General features: G+C 36.5%; 1 protein-coding gene across 1 annotated transcript in view; it reads right to left on the bottom strand.

The window, feature by feature from the left end:
• Positions 1–5,391: 5,391 nt before the first annotated feature.
• Positions 5,392–16,977, bottom strand: part of LOC308688217 (complement C3-like) — a 108,706-nt gene continuing 97,120 nt past the window's right edge. The window contains exon 41 of the mRNA XM_081361142.1: positions 5,392–6,324. Within this exon, the coding sequence (XP_081217268.1) occupies positions 6,183–6,324 (142 nt within the window). The 3' untranslated portion in view covers positions 5,392–6,182. The remainder of the gene's footprint in view (positions 6,325–16,977) is intronic.

Genomic DNA, 16,977 nt, shown 5'->3' with positions numbered 1-16,977 from the left:
CAATAATTTACAATGACTCATTTTTTAACACATCATGCATAAAAAAAAAAAAACAGAGCTACACTGGCTTAAAGAAACACTGAGATATCACAATTTAGCACATTAATCTCAACAGTGGTGGCAATATTTTTTTTTTACATTTTTATTCATGCAGCAGTGCATGCTGGGAGTTTATATTATCCTGGAACCCAGCATGCACTGCGACATGACACTTTTGATTGTCACCATTGTTGAGATTCATGTGCTGATTGTTGATGTCTGTGTGTGTCCAGGATAAGCAGGAGTTCAAAATGTTTTAAAGCACTATATGATTATGATATTCTTCAGAAGACCTGATTACAGAATTATAGATTTCATGTTGTAGAATCACAGATATATACTAAATATGAAGTATTCATAAATTCAAATAATATATGCAGGAAAAATCAGAGAATCAGACATGTCCAGCATGATTGTGATATCATCACAAAATCCAAAACACCTGATAATCTTCCTCTTGGCTTTTTCTTGCCACAACAAATGTGTTTTATAAACTCACTGTTACAGCAGTCAGAGAGAGATTAATGGTAAGAAGTCAAGGGACAAGTGACCAACTAAAGCAAATACTGATCTCCATCATGGTGACAACAAACTTTATTATTAACTAAATCTCTGTTAATTCTCAACAAGAACTTTTGTACATGTATGATAGAAATAATCGTAAACTGGTTTGTAAACTGTTTTCACACTCAGTGTTGCTGGAAGTCAGTTGTAGTTTTTGTGTTTCTCTTTTTTCTGTTCTTGTTTCTCTGTCCTTCAGTGATTCTGCTTATCAGGTGTTCATCAGTGTCTCAATTCACTCACTTCTTTTCATTCACTCTGTCTAGTGGACTTTATTAGTGAACTAATGTAGGGAATAGTGAATGAGGGTATAGGGTGTGATTGGGAAAACAGCCTCTGAGTGTCGATTTTGAGCACTGTTAATTCACAGTATATTCCTGTAGGCTACTTTTATTTTCTACGGTATATTACTGTTTTAATGAAAAATGGTATGATATTGTCAGAATTTGGCCTTTTTTTACAGCAAGGGTTAACAGTGTATATATAACAAATAACAAAGTTATTTATATTACAACACACACACTACACTTTACGCATTGTATTACATTACACACACAAACACATATATTACAAAGTTATTTATATTACAACACGCACACTACACTTTACAAATTATAGCCTACTACATTACACACACCACACACGTGATTTGCGTGCTGGCACATTGGAAACCATGGAACTTTACTGGCTGGTATGACTATCTTGCACAAGCACAAATAACAAACAAATCCTGTAAATTTGCGCAACTGCATAATCAAGGTCAGTGAGAGAGATTGTTTCTGCTTCTGTATCAAGTCTTCATGTCAGGTCCAGCCGGAGGACTTTGTCCACATCACAGACAATAGGCCTAATCTCTGCAGTCAAAGGGAAAATCCAGATCCAGCCTTGACAACATTCTCCACACCTCCGAGAGAGAGAGAGAGAGAGAGAGAGAGAGAGAGAGAGAGAGAGAGAGAGAGAGAGAGAGAGCCCGCCCGGCGCGCGCACTCTCACCCTCACCGCACTGTCGACCACCACAGAAGACCAATTTATTATTATTTTTCTATAGTAAAACTGTTAGCCTATATTCGTAAGGGTCTGTCTGTCCTCTATCTATCTTTACTTATTTATTATTCAGTTTATAATGACGTTTATAATAACTGCATCCAATTTCTAAATTTTGTCATTTGATTAGTTGTGCTCATATTTTTATCTTAAGGACTTAAATTATTTTTTTACATAATTGATATCGATAATTTAATTTTATGCTACCAAATGTCATCTCTGAGGAAAAAAAAAAGAGAAATGGGTTAGGCTACGGACATTCACTTAGCCAACTCTTAATAGACATGGGGGGATAATTCGAAGTCGAAGATAAATAATTCATAACTCTGAAACAACATCAAATCGTATTGATTCCAAATGCAACGGTATTTTGATTGCATATAATGGCAGACTGTCGCGCTAATCGCGAAGCAACTCATGACAAACTTAAATAAAGTAAAAAAAATAACTATTTTCAACGTATACAACCCACCGTAATATGTTTAACAGTGTTTATTAAAACCGAAAGTAGCTATGTTTTGTGCTGTTTGTTTTCACGCCTCTGTATTTACTATACGATGCGCATCACAGGCGTGCACCAAACTGAAGATGCCAGGTGACGTAGGCTAAACGTATCCATTAGGTAAGAGCTCGTTCACAATCTCATGAATAAATACAATACAACGAAGGTGTGCATCATCACATTAATAGTCATGAGAATGATTACAAACAGTTACGACAGGCAGTGTCAACGTGACACAACACCTTTATTTTATTTAAATTATTCATGATAGAGTGACGCAAGCACAACGCTGAGCATACCTCATCAGCCATCATAAGCCAACGACACTGACGGAAGGGTATAACTTGCAGGAAACTGAATAGATAGATCACGAGTGTAATCTCCAAATCTATCCAAACATTGGCGAGAATATAGCATAATCTCTTGTTCTGTGTAGTAATATTACAGTTTATTTTAATAATTGTTGGTCTTATATTCACAGATTTCACATTTGAATATCCATTGTAAAATGTCATTTTATGGCAGGAATTCTGTCTCATTTCAATTATTAATAATTCAAGCCACTCTCGTCTTAGATTATTATTATGACATACGCATGTGTGTATAATATAAATAATATAAATAAGGGGGGGGGGGGGGTGATGTAATATAATGTGCAAAGTGTAGTGTGTGTGTTGTAATATAAATAACTTTGTTATATATATATATATATATATATATATATATATATATATATATACATATATATATATTAACTTCGAAAAACACCGCAAAACAATGCACTATCTCAGATTCATAAGGCTTAATGGTGTTATCAGAAGGGGCTCTCTAACAAATGCATAGAGGTTAAATTATAAAAAGATGCTTTAGAAATATGGTATAAGTGTACATGAAAATACTGTTTGGAGAAATGTGTAATTATCCTTACACAATTTCTATTGTGATTGTGAAAATGGTCATGCCTTTCAGGGCTTGATTAGTTATAGTTAACTTAACTGTCTAAATAGGCCCATTTAAAATAATTATTATATGTAGTTGTAGCCTATCCTATATTCTGAAAATGCATTGTTCAACATGTATTTTCACATTAAAAACGGCTTTTTACAACCTTAATCTAATTAGGTTCTGTGTGTTTGAGCAAGAGCACCAAACCAGTAGGTGGTGCTAATGTCTAATAATTTACGTGTTAACACGGAATTTACGTGTTAACACGTCATTTACGCGTTAACACGTAATGACGTGTTAACACGTAAATTGCGTGTTTACGCGTAAATTGCGTGTTAACACGTAATTAAGTGTTTACACGACAGTTTCACACGTTTTGGCCCTTTTGGCCTTCCATACTTGAGAAGCTGCGCTGGCTGAGTTCTCCGGCTACTCTCGAATTGCTCTCGCGGTACTTTGATGCATACGTCACAGTCACGTGGCGTCGGCGCTGCATCAAGTCGGACAAAATTTCTAACCGGCATGCACTGCTTCAAGTCAGCCGGCGATCGGTCTGCGCAGAGCTGCATTAAGTCGAACAAGCCTATAGTGAATCAGCGTAATAAAACACATTTTGGAAGAAGGATTGATGATGTATTGACTCATTATTTAAATTTAGTTCATTTTGATTGATTTATGTTTTACATATTTTATCTTTAAGGAGAGGACTATAAATTGTTCAGACTTTCACACAACAGTATTATTATTATTTCAACAGATCAAAAACAAAAAGCGCCGATACCGTGGGTGCTCGACCGAGCACCCACGTGTGCCAGTACGTTCATTTAAAATTAAACATTGCAGTTGGTGCTATGTGAAGCGTCTGTCACACTGTGATTGGTTATGTCGCTGTCAGTCGCCTGCTCCATATCCTTTCCACCAATCACAGCGTTTCTCGGATGAAAACGCCTCTTTAGTGACCCCGCTCTGTACGCAGAGACACGTTCCTCCTGAAGAATTAACCACAATGGTGAGTCAACAAATCAAATTTATACTGTGTGGACTTGTGTGACAGAGTCCTGCACTGGTTCGGGTACCCGACGGGTGACCCGCAAATTTTACTCAAACGGGTGCAGGTCGGGTCGGACACGGGGGAAACGCGGGTCTAAACACGGGTTTAAAACAATCACGTGCAAACGTAAAAATATATGCACATTTTTAGGAACACAAGTACAAAAATATGCCTGTATTTCAAGTTAATAAAATAATTTAAAATCCACATCATTTTATTTGAGCCTTGAGCCCACGCCCTCCCAGGAGTCTCTATACCTACTTTCACTTTTAAAAAGTCATCATAACCGCGCGCGCGATCCGCTTGCAGTCGAGATGGATGCTGAGGAGTTGAAGAAAATAATAGCTAGTGAAAACTGAAGAAAACAATGTTGTGAAAGGCTTACGGTTACGTGTCAGTTAAACTTTTCATCTCCAATCCTGTCTGTATTTGTGAGAAGTGGCGCTGTCCTGAGTTGAAAGATAGCCTACTTTACGGCTTTATTATCAAGTAAATAGGTGTGTGTAGTGTTCGTGTCGGCCGCTGTCCATTTCCTAAGGTTCTGAAATGCAATTTTTTTTTTTTTTAAAGGGCGTGCTCCCATGAGCACCCACGGAGGAAAACATAAATCGGCGCCTATGGTACCCTGTAAATGTATATTCATCATGGTACAACAAGCGGCATGCAGATACTGTTGCTTTTGCTTCATTGGCAGCCAGAAGAGGAATATTGTTGCATTGCAAATCCTCTTGCCCCCTCCAAATTGTTCTTGGTTGAAGGACTTGATGTCCTTTCTACTCCTGGAAAAAATGTAACACTCCTCTCAGAGACTCCTTTGTTGAGACTGTCCCTTCTTTGGATTTGTTTCCCTTTATTTTTTGTGGGGTACTTTAGGATGGGTAGGGATAAGGATGATGTTCCGGTTATTTTTATATTTTTTTTATTCATTAATTTCTATGGATGTTAAAAAAGAAGTAGGTCGTGATTGCATATATTGTCATTTAATAATCTGCTCAATAAAAAAAATCTATATACAAACAATGAAACCATGTTCTGCATTGTAAACTTCATATCTGCATTGTGACTGATTGAAAAAAAAAACTGATATGTGTGTGTGTGTGTGTTCTTGGGGATGCTCTCTAATCTAATTTCTTCATTTGTGTGTGTGTGTGTTGGATTGTGCCAGATTTTTTAGTTTTTTGACCAATAAAAAATAAAATCCCATTTCCCATTATTTCCTATGGGAGTCAAATTGACCGGCGAGGGAAGTATTTGTTACAATTTTTATTACAACCACATAAACTCCTCGAATCCAGTCAAAGTTCAAGTGCGACAAATCTCCCAAGGTCTTGGACCAATCCGATGAACAGTCCATTTTTAAAAATCTTACCAAAATGCCTCATTCATTCATTCAAAATGACCAATTATCACCATAAATGAAATTCTGTCTTGATTTAGCGTTGTTGGTGCCAAAAACATTAATTCAGTTTATTTATTGAAAAACAAATCAATAGACTACATCAATTTCCCGTCTGTGTGATGTTAGATTCCTCTTCTACAAGCTTCCAGACTTGAGATGCTCCACATCAGGCCTCTTGAGGTTTTGCTTTTTGAATGTTCTAGAAAGTAATTTATCCCAATACCTCTTCCATATCTTTTATCATCCACATCAACTCCTGTCAGAAAGCAAATGCCAGGAATAATCATCTGAACGCATTTATTATTTTTCTTTTGAATAATGTTTAGCCTATTCAGATATCCAGAAATTCCCCTTTAAAGTTTCTTATGATTATTAAAATGAGATACAGACATAAAATATCACACAAAACAAATTATAATGTTGGATTTGTGATTCAGATTGGAAAAAGTTATCAGAATATTCTTGCAAGGTATTAGTTAGTCAGAATTCTAAACTGAACTTGAAATGAATTCAAGCCACCATTTTTTTATTTGATTTTTTTAAGTATTTTAGCTCCAACAATATTATTTAAGAGATATTGAGAGTATACAAGAGAGGATGTTTAATTTCCTGTAATCAACATTTTGAACATTTAATCAACATTATGAAGCACATCCATCGTTGAGGAGTTTATCCTGGAGCGCAGAGATGCCGATGTACTGATCCCTGTATTCTTTCATTTGACTTTCCTCTCTTGTCGGCCAGTATTCAACCCAGGTGTGCTCTCCAAAGACGTACTGCAGACTAAAACAACAGACAAGTGAAGACAAAACAGACAAAATTACTGACTTAGCTACTACACTCTATACATTTGTGTAAGGGCCAATGAACAATAAGGATGTCTAAGGTGATAAAAAGGAGAATTATTTGAACAATCTTTGTATTCGTGTTGGTTTTTATACATTTTTGAAAAACATTTAATACACACTCAGTTTCACCTGAACCAAACGTGTTTTAATAACAGGTCAAAATATGTGTTATATGTGTCTAAAGGAGTCTTCTCAGGTTTATGATTTTCTAAAGTAATTGCCTCCTGCATAATGCTTACGTCATACTGAAGTTTGTCATACGTTTTAAAACAAAATTGCTTTTTTTTCTTTCAATAAATATTAGTGTTCACTTATGTCAATATTAATTTTTTTTACAGCCTTATAATTAGACCCCTAATAATCATCTACACCCCTAATGCTTTCACAGTCCTACAGCTCGTACTGGGTCGACATTTCATTCGGAAATGTTAGGCAGTTTTGATTCATATGCTATGTAATGTTTATGATTACGTTAGCTTACATGTGTGTAAGCAATGCTTCTATTGCTTGTTTTTCTTTCTTCTTTGCCTGTGTTTTGATCAGGAGATTCGGTACACTGTTAGACCTTACCTGACCTTTTTTTTACAGTAAAATACTGGCAACACTGTTGCCAGTAAAATACTGTTAATTGTACAGTTCTTTACTGTAGTCTACTTTGTTTCTGTAAAAATGCACTAAATTCTAATTCAAATGAACTAATTACACTTGCAGAAACCGACTGCCTTAAATTGACCAACTGTCATTTAAATGTATTAACTAAATTTTATAATGCATTAATAATGTGAGCAAAGTATTACTGTGAACTTCTTTCATTTAAGACCACTAAAAAACTATTGAACGTAAAAAGATTTCCACTGGACCAGCAACTACACAGTCACCGCCTGTTAAATAAAGCAACATGCAGCAAATCATCAATGTTTGTAGATCTTCTCCTGGACTGAAGCACAGGCTCTACTCTTCTGCACAATGGTGACCCAAAAAATTAATTTTACAGTAAACTACTGGCAACAGTGTTGCCAGTATAAACCTATTTTATAACTTACAGTTTATTACTGTTAAAATACATTTTGTGGGTGTGTCTTTTTATCTTACACTGTTAACCCTTTCAACCCCACAGGAAATCCACACTACAACGAGTAAAAAGTAACATTGAGACTAGGGCTGGGCGATATATATCGTGAGATTGTTATGCGCATCTCGTCAGTAAAGCCGGTTCCTTGATTAGTAGTAAATCGCCATCACCTGCTTTCAGATGGAGCGGCATTTAGGGCTGAGGAGATAATTAAGTGATTAATTTAGTGATGATTGAGCATTATTGAAGACACCTGATGTTAACAAGCAGAATCACTGAAGAAGAAAATCACAAATTGTAAGTTACCATTAAGGTGATGGGTGTTTGCTTTAGTTGGGCTCTAGACCATTATATGTTTACTTTAATATTTACTGTTGTTTGTCTGCTGTTATTGATTTATAACAGTTAAATGAACAAAGTAAAATGTTATCTTATAGTGTTGGTTATGTTTTGACATAATCATGCTGTGATCTGAAAAATGAAACTTACTGAAATAGTTTGGTTTAACTTGTTAGCAGCAGTTTAGTGATTCTTCAGCCTATGATTATCAGTACTTTACACTGAAAAAAATGATACTTTGGATTAACTTAAAAAAATTGATGTAATTTGTTACAGCTAATTTTTTTAGATTTTTTTTAGATTTTAATAAACATTGTTCTGATCAAAAGACATTCAGATAAATTCATTTAAAACACAGACATCAATAATCAGCCTGTGAATCTCAACAATGGTGACAATAATAAAGCATGTTGCAGTGGCTGCCACCAATCACAACTCATTAATGGCTCCCATCATGCATTGCGGTATGAATAAATTATGATCTGAATTGTCTATGTAATTTACTTTTCCTAATTGAATATTCTGCTCCTCACCATTGTTGAGATGCATAGACTGAATCTTGACATCTGTGTGTGCCTAAAAGAATGATTTTTTTTTTAAGCAACTTTTAAGAAATCCTTTATATTATATAAAAAATGCTGGGCATTTATGCAGATTCACTAACCAACAACATAAATCGAAGTCAGAAAGAAGGATTTTAATGAGTTCAGTGATCAAGTTCAAATGATGATTGTCATAACATAACCTACACCATCAGATCACTTTTTTTTCTTTGTTTATCTGTCAGTTATAACTCAGATACAGCAGCCAAACAAAATCTAAAGTAAACATATAATGGTCTAGAGCCCAACTAAAGCAAACACCCATCACCTTAATGGTAACTTACAATTTGTGATTTTCTCCTTCAGAGATTCTGCTTGTTAACATCAGGAGTCTTCAATAATGTTCAATCATCACTAAATTAATCACTTAATTATCTCATTAACTTAAACACTCTTGAGTGTGGACTCATACACTCCCAGGAGTGTTAATTTAACACTGGAGTTGTTGCTGTGTACAAAGAGCCGTAGTTAACTGACAAGCTGAGCCATATCGCATTAAGTATCGCTGGCGATACGTCCGCGATATTAATGCGATATGGCTCAGCTTGTCAGTTAACTACGGCTCTTTGTAGTAAATGCCGCTCCATCTGAAAGCAGGTGATGGCGATTTACTACTAATCAAGGAACCGGCTTTACTGACGAGATGCGCATAACAATCTCACGATATATATCGCACAGCCCTACATTGAGACAGTGTTGCAGTGAGATAATTAAGAGAATATGTAAGTGATTGTTGAGCATTAGTGATGAACACCTGCTGTTAACAAGCAGAATCAATGACTGGGAAACAAGTAATAAAAACTCGGTGAGTGTTTTAGCGCAATTTTCTCACCTCATGGGATCACAACACTAAGAGATAGTAAATCTTTTCCTGGATTTTTTTTGTGCGTTCCCGAGATTAGACCTTCCTTAACATAATGCCGAAAACCCGAAGTCTCTAGGTGGTCTGGTTGAGGAGTAGATAGAAGTGCAAGATTGGTGCGCACAGACGCACAGAACAGAAATCATGAGTTAACAATCGCAATTTGTCCGGTGGAAAATTGCGCTAAACAGCCTCTGAGTGTCGATTTTGAGCACTGTTAATTCACAGTATATTCCTGTAGGCTATTTTTGTTTTCTACGGTATATTACTGTTTTAATGGAAAATGGTATGATATTGTCAGAATTTGGCCCTTTTTCACAGCAAGGGCTAACAGTGCAGGTAAGTCAATGTTACGGTCTTAATTACAAGCTTTTTTTTCATTGCTTGGTTGTGTACTTTATTATATAGACAGTAGAACATTTATAGTTAAAAGTTAAACAGGCTCTTTGATGAATAGCAGCTATTGAGTAAAGTAACGTTAGAGAAGGCTCCCCAGTCAACACTATGATCTCACAGTGATGTCACCATGTGGTCACACCGTCAGCAATCTGAGTTCACAGTGATCTAAAAGTGTAACCTCACAGCGCTCTCACTGTGTGCTCAAACTATGACCACAATATGAGCTCATCCCAGCTAGAAATGTTATTGTTCTATGAATGTTTTGAGAGCATTATGTTATGTTCTTGTAATATTTTCTGTAGCTAATTTTATTTTTGTAACCAGAATGTTCTCCTAAAAGGTAGGATAACACTCTCTATAAACATTTCAAACATGTTTAGTGATGACATTGATAGAACATTATCCCCCCTAAGATTCTTAGACAGTTATAGCGGGAAGTTTCGATGTTTAGAAATTATGTTTAAGAGGTTTACATGTTGAAGTTTGTTTGAAGAGTTTGGTTTGGTCACCATTGTAGAGGTCAGTGTTTGCTGTAGTTGGGCTCTTTAGTCTTGATACTTTAAATGTTAGTCTTTCTCTGGCTGCTGTAGATGCTAATTATAGCAAGAGAAAATGTGGTCAAGTATGCTGGCTACTTACATTATTAAAATCAAGATCAGTGAACAATAAGATTTAAAACTCTGCATTAAGACAAACACAAACCTCAAGAATCAGCCTGTAAATCTCAATAACGGTAACGTGTTTCATGCCACAATGCATTCTGGGTGCATCATACAAAACTTATCAGTGGCTCCCAGAATGCACTGCGGTATGAAGCATGTCACCGTTATCGAGATTTACATGCTGATTCTTGAGGTTTGAGTGTGTCTAAGTTACACAGTAATGTCTTTTTTTTTTTTCTTACAGATTTTTGTATTATAATAGTTGGATGTCAAGCTGTAGGAACATTACTATAAACAATTATATGTAATTAATAACAAACATGATTGTCTATAAGAAATTACACGATGATGATCATATCAGCACTACATGATGATTATATCATTATCTTCATCATCGAGTAGCTGACATCATCTGATAATATTTTTCTTACTGTTGTTGTCATAACAAACAGTTACAGCGGGCCGGGGAAAAACTAACATTAAAACTTTAAGAGTCAAGTCAAGTCAAGTCAAGTTTATTTATATAGCGCTTTTCACAACACAGGTTGTATCAAAGCAGCTTCACAGTAATAAATTAGAACAATACATCAATGTTTGTTTCTAGTGGAACGTCTACGTTCGGTAATGCTGATCAATAGTATCGTTGATTGATTAATTCAATTAAATATCCCCAAATATCCCCAACTGAGCAAGCCAAAGGCAACAGTGGCAAGGAACCGAAAAACTCCATCAGGTGACCTAATGGAGAAAAAAAAACCTTGGGAGAACCCGGGCTCAGTCGGGGGCCAGTTCTCCTCTGGCGTTTATGAACTAGAGGTCGGATTTAACTGTAGGATTAAAAGTATTATATGAATGCCTGGCTGAAGAGATGCGTCTTTAATCTAGTTTTAAACTGGGAGAGTGAGTCTGAGCAACGAACAGTATCCGGAAGACTATTCCAGAGTTTTGGTGCTAAATGTGAAAATGCTCTCCCTCCTTTGGTGGATCTGGATATCCTAGGTATGACCAAAAGCCTCGAATTTAGTGATCTTAAAGAGCGCGATGGATTATAGGGCGATAGAAGATCGGTTAAATAGACTGGAGCTAAGCCGTTTAGGGCTTTATAAGTCAGTAGCAATACCTTGTAATTAATACGGGACTTTATAGGTAACCAATGTAGGGATGATAAAATCGGTGTTATATGATCATATTTTCTTGATCTAGTTAGAACTCTAGCGGCGGCATTTTGGACTAACTGTAGCTTGTTTATTAAGGATGCAGGACAACCGGCTAATAACGCATTACAGTAATCTAGTCTCGAGGTCATGAATGCATGAACTAACTTTTCTGCGTCAGAAACTGATAGCATATTACGTAGCTTAGCAATGTTTCTAAGGTGGAAAAAGGCTGTTCTTGTAACATATGAAATATGATTTTCAAAAGACAGGTTGCAGTCTAATATAACACCCAGGTCTTTTACTGTAGAGGATGAAGTAACAGGACATCCTACTATGTTAAAGTTGTATTGTGAGAGGTTTTGTGGGTGGTTTTTTGAACCGATAAGTAGTACCTCTGTCTTGTCTGGATTTAATAAAAGAAAATTATGCGTCATCCAATCTTTTATATCTTTAACACACTCTGTCAATTTGGATAATTTAGCGTTTTCATCTGGCCGTGATGAAATATAGATTTGAGTGTCATCAGCATAACAATGGAAACTAATTCCATGTTTCCTTATAATATTTCCAAGTGGCAGCATATATATTGAGAATAATAGAGGGCCTAACACAGATCCCTGCGGCACTCCATAGTTTACTGGAGTTATGATCGATTTTTCTCCATTTAAATAAACAAAATGGTAGCGGTCAGATAAATACGATCTAAACCAGCTTAATGCTTGTCCTTGAACACCAGTATAATTTTGTAGTCGATCTAAGAGTATTGTATGATCTATAGTATCGAACGCAGCACTAAGATCAAGTAAAACTAATATTGAGATACAGCCTTGGTCAGAAGCTAAAAGTAAATCATTTGTGATTTTAACGAGCGCAGTTTCAGTGCTATGATGCGGCCTGAATCCAGACTGAAACTTTTCATAGGTGTCATTTTCTTGTAAGAAAGAGCCCAGTTGAGCGGACACAACTTTTTCTAGTATTTTAGACATAAAAGGTAGATTTGAAATGGGTCTATAATTTACTAGATTATTCGGATCTAATTGTGGTTTCTTAATGAGAGGTTTTATAACTGCCAATTTAAATGTTCTTGGAACATGACCTAAAGATAAAGACGAGTTAATAATATTGAGGAGAGGCTCTTCCACTACAGGTAACACTTCTTTCAATAGTTTAGTTGGTATGGGATCTAATAAACATGTTGTTGTTTTAGAGGAAATGATAAATTTATTTAACTCTTTTTGTTCTATAGTTGAAAAGCACTGTAATTGTTCTTGCGGCGTGATAATTGAGGCTGAATTATAAGGCGCGATTGAGGATTGAACGTTTACAATTGTGGTTCTGATGTTTTCTATTTTCTCAGTGAAGAACTTCATGAAATCATTACTACTAAACTGTAATGGAATACTTTGTTCAGGAGACATCTGTTTATTTGTTAGTCTCGCCACGGTGTTAAATAAGAACTTAGGATTGTTATGGTTGTTTTCTATTAGTTTGCGTAGATGCTCAGCCCTGGCCGCTTTTAGGGCCTTTTTATAACGTGACATACTGTCTTTCCATGCGATTCTAAAGACCTCTAAGTTGGTTTGTTTCCATTTACGCTCTAAATTACGGGTTTCTCTCTTTAGAACACGCGTAGTACTGTTGTACCATGGTGCTTTACTTTTCTCTCTGACCTTTTTTAATCTAATGGGCGCAACAATATCCAATGATCCAGAGAGAATGGTGCTCATAGTGCTAGTTAATTCCTCAAGTTCATCTGTTTGTTTGGGTTCACTGAGCAGCTGAGACAGATCCGATAAGCTGTTTGAAAAATTATCTATGGTGGATGGAAGGATTGTTCTGCCTAATCGATAACGCGGCGCAGCATGATATATTACAGGAGTACGTAATATGCAAGTTACCATGTAATGGTCAGTGACATCGTCACTTTGTGGAATGATATCTATATCGGTTGGATCGGTTCCATGTGATATAATTAAATCGAGTGTATGATTAAATCGATGAGTCGGTCCGGTAATGTTTTGCTTGACCCCAAAGGAGTTTAATAAATCAGTAAACGCAGCCCCTAACGCATCATTTTGATTATCTACATGGATATTAAAGTCTCCAACAATTAATGCTTTATCGAAGTTAACTAATAGGTCTGAGAGAAAATCTGCAAACTCTTTTAGGAAATCAGCGTAAGGCCCAGGCGGTCTATATACGGTAGCCAAGGCTAGAGATAATAGGGATGTTTTTCTATCATCTAAGAGCGTAACATTTAGTACAAGTACTTCAAATGAAATAAACTTATAACCCGTTTTCTGAGTAACATTGAGAAAATCTCTATAGATTGTTGCAACACCGCCGCCACGACCATTCAGACGGGGCTCGTGCTTATAGGAGTATCCTGATGGAGTAGACTCATTTAAACCGAAATAATCATTTGGTTTAAGCCAGGTTTCAGTAAGGCAAAGTACATCGAAGCTATTATCTGTGACTATTTCATTTACAATAACTGCCTTAGGTGTGAGTGATCTAATGTTTAAAAGACTTAGCTTTAAAAATTGTTTTTGATTACCAATAGCAACATTTTCTGGTTTAATAACAATTAGATTTTTTCTAGATCCTGCAGTAGATTTATGATTTGATCTCACTAAACGAGGAATAGACACAGTTTCTATGCAATGTTCTACACTATTTATATCAGTTAAATTGGTGCAGCAGAGACTATGATTTGGACTTTTGTTTACTAGTCAAAAGGTATTTAACATTTTGGAGATGTTATCTGACAGAAGATCCGATCCGAATCTGTTTGGGTGTAAGCCATCAGCACGGTAAAGCCTAGGACGCTCCCAAAACAGATTCCAATTATTTACAAAAAGAAGTTTCTGCTCATTGCACCATGACATTAACCATTCATTAAGCGCAAATAATCTACTAAACTTTTCATGACCTAGTCGGTATGTGGGAAGCGGTCCTGACACAATAATCGTTATATAAGGCGATGTGCTGCGTACCGTATCGATCAGATTCCTGAAGTCTTTCTTCAAAACTTCCGTCTGGCACAGTCTGATGTCGGCCCCTCCCGCGTGCAGGACAACGGTTCCGACGCGCTCGTTCAGAATCTCGGGAACGTGAGCAGCGACTTCGGAAACACGAGCACCAGGAAAGCAGTGACTATGCACCTTACTTTTATTTAACGTAACGTGTACGTGTCGAACGATGGAATCGCCGATGATCACAGCATCGCGTTCTGTTTCGCAAAGAGGGGAGAAGCGGTTTTGTGTGGATATCTCGAAAACCGGGAGGGTCGGAGAGAGTTTTCTTGGTCTAGACCTGACTCGCGACTTCCGCTGCGGAAAAATCCAGGCTTCGTGATGGCATGTTGGAGCCGGAGTGAACGAGACCATGGCTGATCGCGACCTCGACGTTCGGGACCGATGTTGAGGAACGCACGGAGTAGACGAGGTCGGAGTCAGCGGGTTAGTAACATTAATCTCTGATTTGTGTGCCTCGGCGCGCGATGTTTCGAGAGCCAAACGCCGGTCTATCAGCTCGGCTTTTCTTACTAAAAGGTCGTGGATCTGTTTCTCAACAGCTTCCAGCTCAGACTGCACCGCGTGCAGCTCAAATGTGTCCTCACCTGCACCAAAAGGTAGACTACTTACATTTGATATATTCGCCATTTTAACAGATGGACAGTAAGTTAAGTTAGCAACGACGCTACCAGTGGTGCTATCAATATTAATACAAATTTATGGCTTAAGTCTTGGATATAATCCGTCTTTTCAGTGGTACGGGTGTAGAGTAGACGCACGATAGGTGAAAAATGTTTGTTTGTAACTTAAATGAGTGCGGAGAAGACGCGTTCAGCCGTGATCCACGGACGTAACCTATAAGAGTATCCAGCGTTGGATCACAAGGCTTGAGACGCGTCTGCTCAACAATCCGCGTTATAACTATGAGGTGAGGAAAAGTAGAAAATGTTCGTTGTAAGTGAGTTTAAAGAGAAATCAAGAATTATAAATCAATCGATGGAGCTCCAAAGACAACAACGCGCTCAGACGCGACGCATGCGCATTCGAAACAGGAAGTTCTATCGAAAAAAAAAAAAAAAAAAAAAAAAAAAAGAGTCAAATTGCCTAACTTATCCAAACACTGATCACAATAATGGTGACATTAAACCAAACTATTAATTTCAATAAATCATCCACATCTAAACCTCTGTTAATCTCAATAAGAACTTTTCCACACATATGACAGAAATAAAGTCTGGTTAGTAATAAGTCAAGCTGGTAATGCTGTTTGTGGAGTTGTTAAATGAAGTTGGAGCCTGAGATCCGATGTTTACACGTCAATCCAATTTTCATTTTCAACCAAAATTTGACGTCTGAGTGATGTTGGAGTCCATGTCCAATTACATTTCTAGCTGGGGTGACTCACATTGTGTCCATAATATGAGTTGGGCTCTAGACCATTATATATTTACTTTAATATTTACTGTTGTTTGTCTGCTGTTATTGATTTATAACAGTTAAATGAACAAAGTAAAATGTTATCTTATAGTGTTGGTTATGTTTTGACATAATCATGCTGTGATCTGAAAAAGGAAACTTATTGAGATAGTTTGGTTTAAACTTGTTAGCAGCAGTTTAGTGATTCTTCAGCCTATGATTATCAGTACTTTACTTATAATTCAAAATATTTAATAAACATTGTTCTGATCTAAAAACATTCAGATAAATTCATTTAAAACAGACATCAATAATCAGCCTGTGAATCTCAACAATGGTGACAATAATAAAGCATGTTGCAGTGGCTGCCACCAATCACAACTCATTAATGGCTCCCATCATGCATTGCGGTATGAATAAATTATGATCTGAATTGTCTATGTAATTTACTTTTCCTAATTTAATATTCTGCTCGTCACCATTGTTGAGATGCATAGACTGAATCTTGACATCTGTGTGTGCCTAAAAGAATGATTTTTTTTTTTAAACAACTTTTAAGAAATCCTTTATATTATATAAAAAATGCTGGGCATTTATGCAGATTCACTAACCAACAACATAAATCGAAGTCAGAAAGAAGGATTTTAATGAGTTCAGTGATCAAGTTCAAATGATGATTGTCATAACATAACCAACACCATCAGATCACTTTTTTCTTTGTTCAACTGGTGATTATAATTCAGAAACAACAGACAAACAAAATCTAAAGTTAATAATATATGGGTCAAGAGTCCAACTAAAGCAACCATTGATCGTCATAACGGTAACTTACAATTTGTGATTTTCTCCTTCAGTGATTCTGCTTGTTAACATCAGGTGTCTTCAATAATGTTCAATCATCACTAAATTAATCACTTAGTTATCTCATTAACTTAAACAGAGTGTGGACTCATACACTCCCAGGAGTGTTAATTTAACACTGGAGTTTTTGCTGTGTACAAAGAGCCGTAGTTAACTGACAAGCTGAGCCATATCGCATTAATTATCGCTGGCGATACGTCC

Source organism: Scardinius erythrophthalmus, assembly GCF_964197995.2.
Source record: "Scardinius erythrophthalmus genome assembly, chromosome: 3".
Lineage (NCBI taxonomy): Eukaryota > Metazoa > Chordata > Actinopteri > Cypriniformes > Leuciscidae > Scardinius > Scardinius erythrophthalmus.
This window is presented reverse-complemented; position numbering and strand designations above follow the sequence as displayed.